The 19,647-nt window shown below is 49.7% G+C and overlaps 1 protein-coding gene across 2 annotated transcripts in view; it reads left to right on the forward strand.

Annotated features, from left to right (window-relative positions):
* Nucleotides 1–1,530: 1,530 nt before the first annotated feature.
* KCNIP1 (potassium voltage-gated channel interacting protein 1) overlaps nucleotides 1,531–19,647 on the forward strand; it is a 405,417-nt gene continuing 387,300 nt past the window's right edge. Inside the window, exon 1 of one of the 2 annotated variants that reach the window (XM_019983082.2) lies at nucleotides 1,531–1,653. Coding sequence is in view for 1 of the 2 variants with exons in the window: in XM_019983080.2 (XP_019838639.2) it covers nucleotides 1,708–1,795 (88 nt within the window). In the remaining variant the exon portion in view is untranslated. The other variant, XM_019983080.2, reaches the window with a different exon arrangement.

Consider the following 19,647-nt stretch of genomic DNA (forward strand, 5'->3'; position numbering starts at 1 on the left):
TGAGGTTCATTTCAAGATTCACTTTCCCATGACTCACAGAAGATGGAGCTTGAGTTCTGGCATATATGGCGTTTTATCAATGGGTGTTCTCCCTTCTCTGGCTCTTAAGCAATCTAGTTCTCTCAAACATCCCAGAGAAGCAGATAATAGTCAAGCTGATGGCGAGGAAGAGAAAGACATTCTCAAGGCGTGGCTTAGTTCAACTCTAGGTAGATTTTGTATCTGCTATTCAAATGAAACCACAGTGCATTGATGGGTGGTACCCATGGTGGTGGCCCATGCTGCTGCTAAGTCACTTCAGTTGTGTCCGACTCTGTGTGACCCCATAGACGGCAGCCCACCAGGCTGCCCCGTCCCTGGGATTCTCCAGGCAAGAACACTGGAGTGGGTTGCCATTTCCTTCTCCAATTCATGAAAGGGAAAAGTGAAAGTGAAGTCGTTCAGTCGTATCCGACCCTCAGCGACCCCATGGACTTCAGCCTTCCAGGCTCCTCCATCCATGGAGTTTTCCAGGCAAGAGTACTGGAGTGGGGTGCCTGGGAACCCTTTAAATAACCAAGGAAAGTAAAGTGGGGGGGTGTCATGGGGAAGGTTCATGCCATGTCTAGAGCGTGGGATGAGATGTTCCCTTATGTTCTGTCCAATTCACACAGTCTATGGTACTGAACGGCAGCCAGACTTTTTGTTAAGCCATAGTTGGAGTTCGCATTTGCCGACTACCTTGCAGTTTTACTTCTAAGAGTATTGTACTGTAGTCAAATTGTTTGAATTTCAGCCATTCCTCTATGCATCTCTGAGGAATACTTTCTTCATCCAGAAAAGCCCTATTTGCACTCCTCTGCTGCCCTGATGAGAGAGGAGACTCTTACCTGCTCTGCAGGGGTGGGAGCTGGAGCTGAACGGCAGACTTTGGGTGGGCGTGTGTTGGGGGTGTCGGTGAAAAGGCACCTGGAGCCAGGAGGCAGCAAGGGCATGACTTTCCGAGTTGCGGAGGCTGGCAGCCCCTGCTGCTGGCACCAGGGAGCCACACAGCCCAGCTCCCGTGGGGCTCCCCACTTGGCCCGACTTCTCCGTGATGCAAACCAGGCCACTCGGAGGCTGCCTGCAAACTTTCCACTGAGCACTAAGCAGCGATCTCCCGCTCTGGGGGGAGTCTTCCCAGGTCCCAATCAGGCACAGCTCAGAGAATTGATCTATTAGATTAACCAGGAAGGAAAGAGCGGGAGAGCGAGCCGGGAGGCTGTGGAGTGGAGCGTTTTTGCGTAGCAGTCCCCTCCCTTCTGACTTGGGTATTAATTGCTACATTACCACTGCCATGTAAGAAAGACAGTCAGCAAAGCCTGGGAGAGCTCCAGCTCCTCCCTCCCTGCTCTGCTCAGCTTCCCTCTCCTCCTCCATCCCCTCGCAGCGCCCTCTGCCCTGCCGGTGCTGGCCCAGCCTGGCATCTGGAGGTCCTCCCGTGTCGAGGACTTGGGGGGACAGCGGGAGGGGCTTGGCGGGAGGAAGGAAGGGAACAGACACCGTGCCCTGTGGGCTCTCTGGATGCAGAAGCCGGACTCACTGCAGAGGCAGCTGTGCTGTTCCTGGAGCCTCTGGGGTGCATCCATCTCTCAGGATCCGAGCAGGCAGGCTCCAAGTTCCAGGGCACGCAAGGTGGGTGCCTCCCTTCTGGGCGCTGACAACACAACCTGCCTTTCCTCTGCCACCATGAGCGGCTGCTCCAAAAGATGCAAGCTTGGGTTCGTGAAATTTGCCCAGACCATCTTTAAGCTCATCACGGGGACCCTCAGCAAAGGTAGGGAGCCTGGCCTTGACCCGTGTTTTCTATCTTGGTGTGGTCTGGCCGGTCCGAGTGCCTCGGTGCAGTAAGCGTGGCATTTCGGTCCACCTGGGTCTCCGAGGAAGCTGGAGGAGAAACTGGTGGCTGGGTTTCGGGGTTGCTGACAACCTGGGTCCTGGCTCTGAGCAGGCGGGCACCAGGCCAGGGAGCTCAGCGGCTGTAATTGCCCGGAACTTTGGAAATGGATTTGGTGGTGTGTGGCTGATTGGTTACAGGCGGGCAGAGGGACAGGACCCTTCCCAGAGCACTGGAAACGGCTTAGAATGACTAGAGTTTCAAGAAGTTATCCACAGAGGAGTGTTGTGTCTTGTTTATAAAAGAGAGATTTGATGCGGTGGGCTGTGAGTAATTCTGCAGATCAGAGACGCTGGAGGGAGCCAGCAGGAGTGGCTTCGAGGCTGGAATCCATGGTGCACTGGTGAATACAGGATCTATATTAGCTCTGGGTCTGATGTGCTGAGAGCTTTCTCCTCTTGGGTTCCAGGGTCTCGTGTTTCTGGGGTTTTGTTCATCATTTCTTTGCGGTTTGGGGTCCCTTTTCCTTCTGTGTCTCCTACGTAAGCCCATGCCCCAAGAACTGGGGTGGCAGGGAGTCTTCAGGTCTGACTGCCCAGGTAGCCCATGAAGGGTGCTTGTGGGCCACAATCAGGGCTCCTTGTGTGCCATTCAGCCTCAGGACACAGAGGGGTGGCTAACGTCTCTGGGCCATCCCTGTGTCTGGGGCCCCTCATCGCACTCTGTACCAGGGAGTGTGAGGCACTCAGAGACACTCTGGCAAACTTTCTGGAGATAAAATTTGAAGAGAGAGCAGCAGCGTGATGTGACTGCACTGGCTGAAAAAACGTCTTTAAATATTCATGCCCTTCGTTCAGGGGGAAAGAGTCTTGGGGGAAGCAGCGGACAGGGTATTTGGAGAAGGAGCGAGGCCCACAAGCCCTTGATGGGGGTTTTGAAAACGACAGTGAGAGATGATAAAGGCTGTGTATGAGCCTCTCTGATGACCTGGGTCAAGGCTGCCCGGCAGGTCTAGCCTGCTGACATGGTAAGGTGGGTATAGAAGGAAGGGTGGTGAGGTTCTGCTTATTTCTTTTCTCCGCTCCTTTCGCCGCTCCTGTTCTGTCCCCCACTGCACTTGTGAAACAGGTTACTGCCCTTCCTGGAACCCCAGGTGAAATGAAAACTCAAAACTGAGAGTCAGCTGCCAAGCAGAATTCCCAGGGGCTCCAGGCAGGGTGGACTGGGGTGAGGGGAGAGAGCAAAGGGCTCAGAGGATCGCACAGAGCGGCCCCACTCAGTCCTCTGACACGAATGGAGTGCTTTCTTCTCACGCCGGCGATTCTGGCTCTCGCGGGTAACGGGTGGCGAGCGGCATCCTATCCCAGTCTCTGCTTCCCAGAACACGATGGAAAGAGCTTTGGCCTGGACTTAGGCAACCTAGGTCTCAACTCCAGCTTTGTTCCTTACGCAAGTCACAGCCTCTCTGAGCCTCAGTTTCCTTATCTGTAAAATGAACCTAACCCGTCTACCTCCCAGCCTTGTTGCAAGGATCCAGGGAAGCTGAGACACAGGCTCGCTTTACGGGGCATGATGCAGTGACCCCACGTGAAGGAGCCGCCAAGGACTGAGATGGTCATGGGTCTGCAGAGGGGACCCAGACCATCCAGGCTTCCAAATTCTTTCATGTATCTGACTTCAGGCGGGGCTGTACACTCCAGGCAGCATCAGAGCAGGGAGAGATCTCAGAAGGACTTAACGCAGCAAGCAGGGGTGAGTGTGAGCAGGTGAGGCCAGTCAGGGAGAGAGAGGGTGTGCAAAAGAGTGTGTATAGAAGACAGAGGGTGGATGGCTATTTGAATAAATGAGCATGAAGATACTTTCATCTGCATATTTACCTATAATCATTCATTTAACATTTATTGAGACCTGTTCTGTGCCACACTCATAAGACACTGGACACATGGATGAATAAGGCTCAGGCCCTTTGTCAAGAAACGTGCACACTGGTAGGAACACAGACCAAAGACACAAGACGCAGACACCATGGGGACGTCACGCTGGTGCTGAGACGGAGGAAGGCATCAGAGAACAGACGCCCGGGCAGGTGAAGAGCTCCTCTAAAGGCAGCATCTCAACCGAGTCCAGAAGGCACACTGGGGCTGGGCAGCAGAATGAGGTTGGCGCTGGCAGTGGGAGCTCATTGAAGCCTCAGTCTCTGCAGAGCAGCCAGCCGGTGGGTCAGGATGGCCCCCTCTCTCCACTCAGAATTCCAGAGACTGAGATCTGTGTGACACAGAAAGGGCTCGTGGGACCAGCGCTGGGGACCGAGTGGCCGCCTGGACTTCCCTGGACCTGCTTCGTGCCGAGTTTCTGCAGACCCATGTGTGAGGTGACACGGCAGGCACCGGGGCGGCATGCTGCTCCTGGCTCCACAGAGAGCCCTGAGTGGTTACACAGCCCTGGCTCTGTGCCAGGCACATGCTGGGAAACCAGCGTTCTGCCCACCCCAGGTGTTCGGTAAATATTTTTAAAATAAACAACCAAGAAAGCCAAGCCTAGAGCAGGGGAGTGGAGAAAGGTCTTTTTAATGTATAGACCAGCCCTAGGTGAATTTAGAGTAGAGCCTATGTGGACATGTGACATTTGCATCGTGATTTCTGATTTTCATTGTGATTTCACTTATTCATCACACTGAGCCCTAGATTTGTGATAATCCAACCTTTAGAAGAATTTCTCTCTACTCCTTTTGCAACTGAGGAATGTAAGACTCCCAGGGACCTCCAGCTGGTCCTGGGAGCAGCTTACCGTTTCTGCCTGCCTTGGGAATAACTGGGGAACAGGGAGGGCCCACGAATGCCCATGTCCTGGTCACCTCCCTCTGATGTCAGCCCTCCCCAGTCCCAGTGGTCTCAGTGGCTGGTGGCCTAGATTTCTCATGGCTAGATCTCCAGATGTGAACAGATCAGGTCCTCCTCCTTGACATCGATCTTTTCCTTCACAGCTTTGATCACGATATGTGATCTGTCTTTTCTTTTAGGAACACATCAGCTAAAGGCTGTCTTCCTCATTTAAGCTCTATGAGGGCAGGGGCCAGGTGCATTTTTACCCACCACTGTGGCCAGTTAGGCATCCAGGGCCCGGCCCAGAGTGAGTGCACCACCAGTAGGGCTAAATGAGTGAGCAGCGCTACGCGGCACCCTGAGGTGATACCTGGAGTAGCTTGAGTTTCTAGGAAGCACCGTGCACACCTCTGTCCCAGAGGTGCTCAGTCTATGGCCAGAGGGTAAGCCTCCAGCCAGACAAATCATTGAGAACCTTGCCTGAGCTTCTTTGTGTCTTGGGAAGGGCTTTTCAGTTGTCAACAGAGGGGCAGTCGTGTGTGAGTCGTGGGGATGGGCAAGTGTCTGGCAACTTCACTCCTGCCCCTCCGGCTCTACTTTGATTTGCTTTACTTACTGCATTTTATTGATATTTAACAGCAAGTGTCTAACTTAAAAAAAAAAGTTTGAAAGCCGATTATGCAGAGGAAAAGGCAATTTGATGCCAGACTAGTACATCTTGGGCTTTCTGCTGGGGAGCCTCGTGTTCTCTCTGGCCTCAGTTACCTACTCTGTGAAGTGGAATCATAAGTGTCCTCCTTATAAGATTACACAAGATTGTCTGCCTAAAGCTTCCTGCGCAATGGATCTCCCGGAAATGTTCCATGGTGCTCCCGCAGTGGTTAACTGGTACTCTCAGGGCTGCGAGCATCTGACAGCAGGGATGTCTCACTTCCTGCTTGTTTCTTGAGCCCCTGGCACAGACTCTGAGAGCAACTTCTGCTGCTTCCCTTCTCCTGAGCTTTCTCTCCTGTGGCCCACCCAGGGCTGAAACTGACATTTCTTACACCTGACTCCCTGATCAGGAGCCACGAGTGTGCCTCCCAGAGCCAGGCCCTCCCCTGCTCTAAGGAAGATCTTAGCAGAAGCCCAGCTCCCTGCTGGGAGTCCCATAGCTCCAGCCTCGGGGGGACCTGCGTCCTCCTCTTCCTGTGCAGCCGGCCCCGCAGGTCTAGCTCAGAGACTCCAGGACTCGGAGGCAGAAGCTAGAGGTCGTGCAGGCTCCCCTCCGGCTGGGGAGGTTTAAGCCCATTTCCTTCTGCATTTTGTAAACCCATTTGTCGCCCCAGGCGCACATGGCAAAGCAAAGCAGGAGGTAGGAGTCCAATCCGGGAGAGCTTCAGTTGTCCTGACCACCCATGTGGCTGCGGGGTCAAAAGCGGGCCGGTACTGATCTTGTAAGATTTATCTCAAGGACTTTGACCTGGAGCCCCAACTCCCCCTCCTGCCCTGGCCCAGGTCACTTCTCTCTGCACCGCAGGAGCTCAGCTTCAGACCCACTGGAGACAAGCTGTGCCTCTTGCCATCTCTTCACTGCTGTTCATGGGCCTCAAGAAACTGACCTTGAACCTGGGGAGGACTCTGCCCTCGGGCAGGCTGGGCTGGAGTCCCAACCCTGCGGTCCACCAGCTGTGTGAATTTGGGTGAGTTGCAAAACCTCCCCAAACCAAAGTTCCTCCTTGTTCATTGGAGATGATAGCGATATCAACCACGAAAGGCTGTTTTCTCATTTAACAAGGATAATACAAGTCACAGGCTGGCAGCTTGCAGGGAAGGGGGCGACTCTGCACTTGTAGGGAGTTGAGAGCAAGTCCCTCCTGACCCTGGAAGTAGGCATTGCAATCACTTCAAACCATTTTTACAATTTAAGGAGACTGACCTTTAGCTAAGCCAGGTGGCCTAGCTGGCGATGAGTAGCAGGGCTGGAATTAGATCGGGTTCTAGTGGAGTCAAGACCAGGTGCTTCCCTGTCCCCGGGGCTGAGGAAGATGCCCCTGCAGGCACGCTCCCCACCTTGTGACCAGGAAAGTTCCCCCAGCTTCTCGTTAATTTTGTAGGTGTGTTTGTCAGAAATGATTGTACCTGCTGAATCAATTCAGGGCAGCCATCTGTCTTGCAAGGAGTTGGGACAAATTCCATAATGTGGCATGGCCTGGATTAAGGAACACTGATGGGTAAAGGGAACACCCCCACACTCCAAGGTCAGCGAGACAGATGCATGTGTGCCCACCTGGCCTCGCTATCATCTCTGGGGTCTGGGCACCTACTGAATGGTGGGCCAACTCTGCACCCACGAGGGACCCTCCCTCACCGCTCTCCATTCTTAGAGGGCAAGTATGAAACATGGTCATGCCAGTGGAGAAATACACAAGTTTTATGTCATCAGACAGACTAGAATAGAAACATCGACTCTTTACTAGAATTATCTAGGAAAGCAATGACCTTGACTCTGGGGATCTTGCAACCTGTGAGATGTGACAGTGCCCTCTGTCAAAAGGAGGACACCACCTGCCTCCTGAGAAGCTCAACTTGTGTGCACCCATCTTTGCTGGGAAAATTAAGGTCCCCACCATCCCCGGTCCGAGCTAGTCTGCTGTCCCAGCCATGCAGGTAAGCACTGAGTCCGTGTGAACACAACCTCTTCCCTGGTTGCAACTGGCAACCTCTGAGCGTTTGTACCTTGCCATCAGCAGAAAGTTCCATCATTCTGGTCCATTCCTGCCTCCTCAGTCCCAAGCCAGAGCCTGCCAGGGTGGGCAGTTGCTTGCTTTGGCTCTCCCCTGTTCAGTAGCCCTCATCCCAGCCTCCAGGTCTCTTAACCCTTGTCCCTCTGTGGCAGACCCATCACTCCCTGATTCATTTTGCTGGCCAGGTGCTCTCCTCAGGGATTGGGACTCTGGGGTCCCCTTAGTCCCACAGCAGAGGAGAGAGGAGGGTGGGACCTCCTCCCCCTGCCCAGGCTGTCCCTCTCTGGGCCCCCAGGCCTCTGTTCCACATGACACCGATACCAGGCAGGAAGGATTTGTTCAAGGCTGCTTATCCCAGCCCTGCTGCACAGACATCCTGTTAACTTTAAGACCACGGGGGAGCACCTAGTTTGTTTCAAATTAAAAGTAGCTGGAAGTGGGCCCCTCTGGCAGGTGTGAGGGCTGCAACATGAAGACACAGTGGCTCAAATCAGGTCTTACTCAGTGTTGGGAGGTTCGGAGCTCCCTGGCCACGCCAGTGTGACCCTCACTTTCCCCATTCTGCTCAGGTGGCAGAATCTTCGCTGGATTACCTCTCTCACCAGACTGTAAGTCCCACGTCCCAGAGAACTGTTGATTCGTGAGAACAGATGTGGTTGGGTGAAGCAGCCACAGAAGGCTGGAAGACGCTGGGGACGCACAGCTCTGGAGCCAGGCAGCCCTGGCTTCGAATCCTGCCTCTGCCTGGCAGGGCAGCCCAGGGCAAGCCACGTCCCACCTTGAGTCTGTGTCCTCCCGTGAAAAATGGGGCCAGTCTCTCCCTCCTCGTGGGGCTACGAGGAGAGGGTGCCTGTGGCACACCTGGCACCAAGCACAGAACAGCTGCCCAGGGAAAGGCACATTCCCACCCTTCTCTTCCTTTCCTGGGGTTAGACCTTGGACTTGTAGCTGGCAGGAAGGAGGGAGAGGCCAAAGAAACAAGCCCTGAGTCAAGGCTTCTTCCGGCTCTTCTCTAGGTGCGCTGCTCCTCCAAAGTTGCCACCTCCACCCTCAGCCACTCTCAATTACATCTTTGTAAACAAGGATTTGTCCACAGCTGAAATTATCCTTTTTATTCAGTGGTTTTATGTTTGTATTGACCATTCCCTTGCCCCTCTGAGAGCAGGCACAGTCGCCGCATGGGCCTTAGGTGATGCCTTGAGCTGTGGATGGATGTTGAATAAATGATGACCGACTGCTTTCCCTGCCCAGCAACACTCAGGAAAGTGTGACTGGAGTCCTTTTCTGAGGCCTGGGCTTTATTAGGCTAGTGTGGAGGCCTCCCATGCCCCATCTTCCTGTTCTGAATTTCTGTGCAGGAAGTTGATAGAAGTCACCAGCCACAGTGACCTTGATGAGGTGAAGGGTCAGTGCAAGCAAGACCAAGGGCCTGGCCACCCCTTCAACCCGGTTCTTGCATGCTCTGTGGGATTGCCCTTGCTGCCTGGCCATGGTGGCTGGCCAGATGCACAGAGGGGAGGTCACACAGGCTCCCCAGGCCAGCTGGATGCAATGGAAGCCAGCACTCCAGGAAGAGACACCAGTGAAGATGTTTATGACCACCGTCAGCCCCATCCCTGTACGCTCCACGAGAAAGCCTTCTTCCTGTTGGGATGATGGCAGGAGGGCCATGAATGTAATGCTAAGCATGGTCCTGTCTTCCTAAAGCCATTGAGTTCCACTTCGTGGTCTTAGAGCTGCAAAGAGCAGCTGACTGGGAGCTGGGCCTGGGTTTGATTCCAGATCCTTCCCTTCTCTGGGTCTCAGTGTCGTCATCGCTAAAATGAGGGAGTGGCTGGTTTCAAAGGCCCCTTCCAGTTTTAGACTTTTAAGATTTCCCAGCAATCCTTGTAACACTATGCATGGCATCTGCTCTATGCCTGACATGGCTGTGAGCACTGCACACGGTTTTATTTAATACACACAAGAACCCTAGGAGGTGGAGAGCTCCCACTAACCCTCTTGACGGCTGAGAAGTTCTGGGCTTCAGGAGTGGAAGTGTCTGGCTCCAGGTCACACAGCCAGCTTGGAACACAGCCAGACTTGGAAATCAGGCTATCTGCCTCCAAGTTCCGGTTTTACTCCTTACATGACACTCCCTTCATTTCTGAAACTCAGATCTGGTGTAGGAAAGTAATAAAGACAAAACTGGTTCTTTCCCAGCTTAACAAAGAGGTGGCCCAGGTTTCAAGGCCTCCATTCTGACCCAAGCAGCACAGCTCTGGAGAACTCCCCTGAGATCTGTGACTCACTGCCCCCCAGCTACACCCCAAATCCTCATGCACAGATTCCCCTTTCCCAGCCCAACCACAAAAAATATGGGAGAACTAGCCCAATAGCTGAGATTGCACAGAGGGGGAAGAGAAGAAATACCACCCAGCAAGCATTCCCATTGTAATTCCAGCCCAGCCAGTTTCCATTTCTTGCTGGAATGAGGTGGTTCAGAAGCAGAGGCAGATAATGGAGCAGGAGTCAGAAGGGTAGTTGTGATTCAGAGGCTTGTGTCTGAGAGGCTGGGGTTAGCCTACCCAATTTTCTTTCTGTAATCTTTTGATTAACCCTGGGCCAGTTGGGGTGGCATTTTTCAAACCATCTGTGCTTGGCAGGCAAAGCCAAGCCCAGGCTTGCAGCTCGCTATCTGAAAACATCAGCTGGGAACCGGCTGTGCCTTGGGATACTCCTAAACCACAGCCATGAGGCATATTGGACTGCAGCACCCTCCTGCCATCCTTGCGTTGATTAACCCTGTCCTGGCCTCACCCGTCGAAAAGCAGCAGCCTGTCCTGCCAAACCCAACAGGGCCCATATGAGGAATAATAACGGCTGCTGTCCATTCACTGTGTGCGATTTGTCTGCTAAGGTTTTACAAGGATCCCTGCAGTCAGTCCAGCCTGGCATTATGAGTTACCTTCTTTAGTTATTCCCACCGTGAGGCTGGGAGAGACTGATTACTTTACCCAAGATGACAAAGCCAGAGCTATGACTCTGAAGCTCGCATACAGTACCAAAGAAGCACTCTCTGCCTCCAAGCCCTCAGCACCGACATCCTCCATCATGGACTTTTTTGTGCTCCCCGCCCCCGTTCACGTGCCGAGGCCCTAACTGCGTTCAGGCTGTACAGTGCGTCCCCTGCATAGCAGCCTTCAAGTTGCCAGCTTTCTGAGACGTGAACGCGCGTTCGCATGTTCCATCGTGAAAGTTAGTTCCTGTGTCACGACTGTCATGTGTGTGCGTCCTGTGCCAGTGGTGGTGCTTCTGTGTCCTTTACAATGTTGTGCAGAGCACAGTAATGCAGCATCTTTATTGCAAGCCCAGGATGTTCAGAAGCAAGTATAAAACCAGCAGTGATGGAGCGGCTACTGCTAAGAAGCACCAGCTGTTGCTATACCATCAAGTTTGAGATTGGAGAAGGAAATGGCTACCCACTCCGGTAGTCTTGTCTGGAAAATCCCATGGACAGAGGAGTCTGGCGGGCTACAGTCCACGGTGTCACAAAAGCTAGACACGACTTAGCGACTTAAGATTTAAAATGCTTTCTTTATTTTTTGTGTTCGTTTTTTAAATATTATTGACGTGAAAAGCATTATAAACCTATTACGGAAAAGTACTATATAGTCAGTTGTGTTAGTCGGATACCTAGGGTAACTTTGTTGAACTTACAAACAAATTGGGCTTACAGACACACTTTCAAAATGGAATTCGTGAGTACCCAGGGGACCTAGTATATTTTGAGATAAGACTTAAAACAAGTATTTCAGGTTAAATGAGGTGGGGCCCTGATCTGATGAGACCAGTGTCCTTACAAGGAGAGACACGCACGCATCGAAAAGGCCACGTGCAGACACGGTGAGAACACAGCGGCCTCTGCGAGCAGAGGAGAGAGCCTCGCCAGAAACGAGCTCTGCCAGCACCTTGGGCTCAGACTTCCAGCATCCAGAGCCGCAAAGAAAAATACTCCTATTGTTTAAGCTGCCTAGTCTGTGGTATTTTGTTAAGGCAGCCCTAGGAAATTAATATGCCCCACAGACAATTCTTTACATAGCATTCTTTCCCACATTTTGTATTGTCATAAATATATGTAGCATGAAATTTACCATTTTGAGGTGTACGATTCAGTGGCATCGATTGCATTTCACATTGTTGTACAGCCGTCATCACCATGTAGTTACAGAACTTTCCGTCTTCCCACACTGAAGCTCTGTCTCCATCCAACAATGACGCCCCTTTCCCTCCTCCACCAGCTCCTGGCCACCACTTCACTTCCGCTATGAATGTGGTTATTGTCAGTCCCTCATGTAAGTGGGGTCACACAGCATTTGCCCTTTTGCACTTGGCTTATTTCACTTAGAATAATGTTTTCAAGGTTTATCCATGTAGAATGTGTCAGAATTCCATTCCTTTTTAAGGCTGAATAATACTCTAGAGTAGGGATTAACCATAATTTTTTTTTTATCTGTTCAACCATCGCTCTTCACCCATTCCCATATTTTTAGAATACATAATCCGCTTCCTCGCAACTCTGCCTCCAGTGATTTCTTGCCAGGTTCAGAGTCAAATGCAGACTTTCTTCTGTGGTCTATAGCCTTTTTTTTTTAAATAAAGGGTTGACTTTATTTGTATTTATTTATTTGAGTGCAGCAGACCTTAGCTGCAGCAGGCAGGGTCTGCGTTGCGGCTCACAGGCTCCGTAGCTGCGGGATGTAGACCCAGTTGCCCAGCAACTTGAGCCTGACCAGAGATGGAGCCCTCGTCCCCTGCATCAAAAGGCAGGTTCTCAACCACTGGGCCACCAGGGAAGTCCCTACGGCCTTTGCATGATCTGTCCCTGCATTTCTGGCCTCCTACTCTGCTGACATTCTCCTCCCACCACCAGGTCATGCTGTTCTTGCTGGAACACCAGGTCCTAGCCCCCGGGTCCTGACAGTCACTCTGCCCTCTCTCTGGACACACTCCACCAGCTTTCCTCTTCTTCTCTCCCGCACTTCATTCAAATCCCTTCCTGTCTGAGATCCTCATCTCCCTCTACACACAACGGCACATTCTAACCTCTGAGGCTGTCTCATTTTCCTGAACAGCACTCCTGCATTTCCGTCACATGTTTATTCCTTTGTCTCTGGCCTGGTTTTTCCACTGACAGTCCAGCTCCACAAGGGCAGGGGCTGTCCTGGCTGTAGCTGCTTTCCCAGCACCTGGGCCAGAGAAACTGAGCAGGCCACCAGGCAGAAGAGATGCTCAGGAGGGGACAACGCAGTGGGAAGCAAAGCTGGCCCTGGAACCTAGGCCTCTGAGTCTTCTTTCCTTTCCTGGTAGTCTCTGCCCTGCATACCCATTAAAGCCTTTGCTTCTGTGTTCTGTCTTCTCGAGTCCATCTTTCTGTCCACATTTATTCTCCCTAGCAAGGTGCCAGTGATCCTAATTCAATGGAATGGAGAAAGGAAGAAAGGAAGGGAGGATAGATCACAAGTCTTTCTATTTGCATGTCTTCCTGTGGCCTCTAGTCAACACTCGTGAAAGCCAAGCAAACCTCTCTCTCCTGACTTCACTGTTTCTCCATACATGTCCCCAGTGTGTTTTTGTTCAGTAGCTCATCTGTGTTCGACTCTTTGTGACCCCATGGACTGCAGCATGCCAGGCTTCCCTGTCCTTCACCATCTCCCCAAGTTAGCCCAAGCTCACGTCCATTGAGTCAGTGATGCCATCCAACCGTTTCATCCTCTGTCATCCCCTTCTCCTCCTGCCCTCAATCTTTCTCAGCATCAGAGTCTTTTAAATGAGTCAGTTCTTTCCATCAGGTGGCCAAAGTATTGGCGTCAGTCCTTCCAATGAATACTCAGGACTGATTTCCTTTAGGATTGACTGGTTCGATCTCCTTGCAGTCCAAGGGACTCTCAAGAGTCTTCTCCAACACCACAGTTTAAAAGCATCAATTCTTCTGCACTCAGCCTTATTTATAGTCCAACTTTCACATCTCCAATTTGCACCTTCGGTTATCTTGCTCCCTGAGTCCCATTGATTATCTTCCCCCTGTGGTTCTCTTGTCTGTCACGCTTTCCGTTCTCAGCACTGTCCCCAGAGTCCAAGCTCTCATCATGTCTCACTGCTTTGATGCAGCTGGCAGGCCGCATCTCTTCCCGATTCTCCCCTCCTGTCTCCTCCACACCAGGGCTGACAAAGAGATGGTTCATTTAACCCAGGAGCCCTACTTCTGGAATTTTACTCTAAGCAGATCATCAGAGATGTACACAAAGACTTTTATTCAGGGGTGTGCATAAGGGTATTGCATTACAATAGTGAAAAATTGGAGATGATCTCAACTTGTCAAAAAATAGTGGGCTAAATAAATTTTGATTCATCCATCTGGTGCAATAATATTAAACCTTTGAAAAATTATTTTGAGGACTATTTAATAACAAGCAGAAATGCTATTGACATAATATCAGGTGAAAAATCAGATTACAAAACTCTATGTATAATGAGACTCCAATCTGTGAATAGATACATGGACAGAAAAAGTACAACAGAAAAGACACAAACAGAAATCCTGGGTTTTAGCTGAGATACATGGTTATTTTTTAAAGTTCTTCTTGATAAAAGAACTGTATTCTCTGCTTTGTCTTCAATAAGCATGTATATTTAATCAGACCGTAAAACATCATTCACTGAATACACATCTTTAATTTTTTAATTCTTCCCAATAGCTTCAATAAAAGTTATGTCTTCACTGCATTATGACATTGCCTGTCCTCTTCGTATTAGAGCATCCCCAAACTTGGTCCCACCCCACTTCCTGCTCATATCTCCTCCAACACAAAAACCTTCTCCTCCAGCCACACTCATCCCCACCTGGTTTCCAAACCAGACTTGTGTTTTATATCCCTGAAACTACCCTCAAATGAGTCAAAAAAAAAAAAACCACAGTGAAGGAGTACAAATATAGCAAAATATTGATAATAATTTGTGAACCAAGGTGAAGGGTATGCATCTCCTAGATACTAATTTTGCAACCCTCCTATTATGTTAGTCTCTCAGTTGTGCCCTATGGGCTATAGCGTGCCAGGTTCCTCTGTCCATGGTTTCTCCAGGCAAGACTACTAGAGCGAGTTGCCATTCCCTTCTCCAGGGGATCTTCCCAACCCAGGAATCAAACCCAGGTCTCCTGCATTGCAGGAAGTTTCTTTACCTTCTGAGCCACCCAGGAAGCCCTTCTATAGGTGGACATTTTAAAAACCTCATAGTTGGGGAAAACAAAGGGGCTAAAGGCATTGACTTCACTAAGAAGTGACCTTAGTTTAAACCCCAGCTCTAGGGACTTCCCTGATGCTCCAGTGGCTAAGAGTCCATGCTTCCAGTGGAGGGGGTTCAGGTTCAATTCCTGGTCAAGGAACTAAGATCCCATGTGCTGTGTGGTGCAGCCTAAATAAATAATTCCCAGCTCTGCCACCTATTAACTGAGTGACAATGACCTCAGGCAAGTTAAGTACTTCCTCGGTCCCTGTTTCCTCATCAGTAAAGTGGTGATAATGAAATCATGTATTTATTTACTACCATTGCCTGGAGAATTGTATAAATGGAATAAATGGGTGTAAAGGTGTTAGTGAAGAGTCTGGTCACCCTGACCATTGTGAACTACTAGTATCGGTGTTAAACAATGGTTCTTAACCATGAAGTTATCTGTAATGCTCTCTACCTTCCTTAACACTCACCTCTGGATAACTAAGTGAAGCACTGTGGTTTGGGGGTCTTTCTGCCCCTGGCTCAGAGCAGTGAGCATTCAGTGTGGGTTCCCGCAGCATCGACATCTCTAGGTCCTGGCATGGTGCCTGGCAAAGAGAAGGCAGCCAGTAAGGGCAGGAATCCCAAAATGAAGAACCAGAAGGGTTCAAGCTTCACTTTAAAGAAAGCTCATCTCATCAGATACAAGCTTGTAACCTTGCTGATGTAGCCGCCCTATTCCCACGTGCTTCTCAGAGATAAGGCATCACCTTGATAAATTAGCTGTGGATATAAGCTTCCTGCAGTTGGCATGGAGATGCAATTTAATTTCCAATTAAGCCTGATTTCTGGGCCAAGGGATTTGCCTGCCTCACACTGGGAGGATTATTCCAGCCAGGTCTATTTTCAATGTTGGTGGTTCTTCCATGAAGTAGACTGTCATGGAAACTGGTCCTTTGGCCCTTGGATGGTTCAACCAGGCACTGCTTTTCCCCTGGAACTGAGTTTATACAGGTAGATTCAAGAAAGTTCAAAGTAGACTATCCATAGCAGAAATTTTTAAGACAGAGCACAGTTAACAGAGTGAAAAGGGGAAGCAAGATGGTCCTCCATGCTCACAAGAAAGAAAAGTGGGAAGTTGCTCATGAGAAAAAGAGGGAAGTGGGAAGTTCTCCGAGCTCAGAGAAGAATCTATATCATCTGAGGAAGGAGACACCTTTGCTCAAACGGACGGTGAAGATTTGCTGAGCATCTTTTCTATACCAAGGGCTGTGCTGAGCACTTCACATTCAGTGTTGCACTCAATTATCAGACAAAGGATGCTGTGCTCATTTTCCTTTTTTGAGGGGGCTGCACCTTAGCAGCATGTAGGACCTTAGTTCCAACTAGGGACTGAACTCGTGCCCCCTGCATTGGAAGGCAGATTCCTAACTGTTGGACCACCAGGGAAGTCCCTCATTTTCCAGTTGAGGAAATGGAGTCTCAACTGCCTAGATTCATAGACAATCTAGACTCGAACTCTCACCTTTCTGAGCATTCCTCCCTGCAGGCCCCGTTTCCAAAAATAAATAAAACACATAGTTTAGAACCAGAAGAATAAGGTTACACTAAGCTGAAACTTACTTCCCCCCAAATTTAAGAATAAGAAAAAGCCTTTAAAACATGTTCTGAAAGAGAGAGTAGAAAGACTGAGTCTGCTTGGGGCGCATGATCCGATGGAGGGGCGAATGGCACCGGTTTCTGTTTGGCTTTCATACCTTCCCTGCAGCGTGATGGACCGGTGTGGCTACGATGCTCACAGGAAGTCAGAGGCTCAGGCTGCTCCAGACCAACGAGGTCCTGGCTTATGACTCAGACTATTTCAGTTCCAGGAGTTGGAAAGAACCAACAGAGAGCATACAAAACAGTGTTTAAAGACACATGTGTACAAGATGTTTCAAAGAATACCACTTGCATGGCCAACAGAGTCACAGAAAAATTAGATACCAAGAAGGCGTCACGTGGCCCAATTTTTATTGATGATTGCAAAAGAAAATCCTGAAGCTGTGTATAAATAAGCATGTTGTCCACTCCTGGACAAGTTCTGGAATGGAGTATGGAACCAGTGGTTTGGGAACACCTGGAGAAGAAAGCAGGGTTGACCAAGAGAAGTGTGAGGTCCCTAAGAAAGAGACACGTCAGCACAGCCTCTCTTCCTCCCTGCTTTTTAATATGGTGACCAGTTCATGGACTGCTGTGGCCGTAGCATGCCTGGGTTGCTGCCGGGTGTTTGATGAGCTGTGGGCCGGGCTATCACGGCATCAGGCAGAGCATAGCTAACTCCATCCGCCTGTCCATGTCGGCAGCTCTCCATCTGAATCTTTTCAGGGCTTTTCCAGATGCTTTGCTTGGGTGTCACTCCACATCTGTGAGCTCTTCAGAGATGTGGCTCCAGGGAGCCATTTGAGAGCCTGGGCTCTGTGGGAAGGTATACAGAGGCACCCAACGAGCTATCAGTCCTGTCGAGAATTTGCCATTTTTGACATTAGGCAGAGACTAAGAAGCAGGACATTTGCTCCTTGGAAGAAAAGCTATGACAAAGCTAGACAGCGTATTAAAAAGCAGAGACATAACTTTGTTGACAAAGGTCCCTTTAGTCAAAGCTATGGTTTTTCCAGTAGTCATGTACCTATGTGAGAGTTGGACCATAAACGAGGCTGAGCACTGAAGAACTGATGCTTTCAAACTGTGGTGCTAGAGAAGACTCTTGAGAGCCCCTTGGACAGCAAGGAATTCAAACCAGTCAATCCTAAAGGAAATCAAACCTGAATACCCATTAGAATGACTGATGCTGAAGCTGTAGCTCCAATACTTTGGCCACCTGATGCGAAAAACTGACTCATTAGAAAAGACCCTGATGCTGGGAAAGATTGAAGGCTGGAGGTGAAGGGGACGACAGAGGATGAGACAGTTGGATGGCATCATCAACTCAACCAACATGAGTTTGAACAAGCTCCAGGAGATGGTGAGGGACAGAGAAGCCTGGTGTGCCACAGTCCTTGGGGTTGAGTGAACAACAGCAAGGGGAAGGGTGCACAGTGGTTAGAGCATAGAGTCTGAAACAATACTGTTCAGGTTTGAATTCCAGCTCTGCTGTTAGCTAACTTTTGACCTTCAGGAAGTTAAATCTCTGCACTGTTGTTGCCTCATCTATGAAGTTGAGATAGCAATAACAGCCTTAAAGGACCTTGTTAGGGTTAAATGAACCATACATATTAAAGCTTAGCCTGGATCCTAGCCTACAGGTGCTCAACAAATATTCGCTTTTATTATTGCAGATGATAGATTATAGTCCAAGGAGTAATTTCCTAAATACATCCTGAAATAGAAGGAGCTGCCTCCCCATACAATGAGTTATTTGTCAAAAAAGATGTTGACATAAGTTGATAAAGAGAAACATTATAGGAAGGGCTCAAGCACCAGACTAGAATGTGGGGAAAAGTTAGATGATCTTTAAAGAACTACTGACCTTCAGAGAAAATGAGTTTATGTTTGAATATAAGAAAACAAAGGAGTGTCAAAAAGCAAGGGCTCCAGAATGGACAGAGTAGGCTCAGGGCAACAGTCTCCCTGGGACTGGAGACATAAAACATGTCTGAAAGCTGTGGAGGCCACAGAAGCCCCTGTTTTTACTTCATGTAGCTTGAGGGCAGTTGGTGTGGGGTGAGGGAGATTATGGGAAGTTGAAGTCTCTGTACCTGAGAAGGGAGGCACAACCTTTGCGATGAAGCACCACCTTTGTCTAACACTCAGTCGGGAGTTGATTGTTCTACAGTTATACACATCTCTTCCCCATCCTCCTTAGCATTTAAGGAAGTTGTCTGATGAGCATGTGCTTTATATGAGTGGGAAGGGAGAGCTGTGGAAATCTAGGGAGATGACGAATTCCGTCTTTGAATCGACATGATGAAGGTTAAGGAACAGGAAGATAATTCATGAACAAATCCATTGGTGGCAAAGAGACCCTGGAGGCAGGAGAGATGGGGAAATGGAAACTCCCCTCCTGGCTCCAAGTAGGGATCACATGAAGCTTAGAGGAGGCCATGGACGCACACAGGGCACAGTGAGGAGGAGCAAGAGGACCCCGACTGTCTCCGGACACACGAGGTCAGCAGTTCCAAAGCTTTCTGGTCGCAGAATCCTTTTAGAGTCTAAAAACACACTTACAACTCCAGAAGAGATTTGGTTTATATGGGTTATATTAACCAGTGTTAAAAGTGAAGGGAACTAAAAAGCCTCTTGATGAAGTGAAAGTGGAGAGTGAAAAAGTTGGCTTAAAGCTCAACATTCAGAAAACGAAGATCATGGCATCTGGTCCCATCACTTCATGGGAAATAGATGGGGAAACAGTGGAAACAGCGTCAGACTTTATTTTGGGGCTCTAAAATCACTGCAGATGGTGATTGCACTCATGAAATTAAAAGACACTACTCCTTGGAAGGAAAGTTATGACCAACCTAGATAGCATATTCAAAAGCAGAGACATTACTTTGCCAACAAAGGTCCATCTAGTCAAAGCTATGGTTTTCCCTATGGTCATGTATGGATGTGAGAGTTGGACTGTGAAGAAGGCTGAGTGCCAAAGAATTGATGCTTTTGAACTGTGGTGTTGGAGAAGACTCTTGAGAGTCCCTTGGACTGCAAGGAGATCCAACCAGTCCATTCTGAAGGAGATCAGCCCTGGGTGTTCTTTGGAAGAAATGATGCTAAAGCTGAAACTCCAGTACTTTGGCCACCTCATGCGAAGAGTTGACTCATTGGAAAAGACTCTGATGCTGGGAGGGATTGGGGGCAGGAGGAGAAGGGGACGACAGAGGATGAGATGGCTGGATGGCATCACTGACTCGATGGATGTGAGTCTGAGTGAATTCTGGGAGTTGGTGATGGACAGGGAGGCCTGGCGTGCTGTGATTCATGGGGTCACAAAGAGTCGGACACGACTGAGCAACTGAAC

Source organism: Bos indicus, chromosome 20, assembly GCF_029378745.1.
Source record: "Bos indicus isolate NIAB-ARS_2022 breed Sahiwal x Tharparkar chromosome 20, NIAB-ARS_B.indTharparkar_mat_pri_1.0, whole genome shotgun sequence".
Classification (NCBI taxonomy): domain Eukaryota; kingdom Metazoa; phylum Chordata; class Mammalia; order Artiodactyla; family Bovidae; genus Bos; species Bos indicus.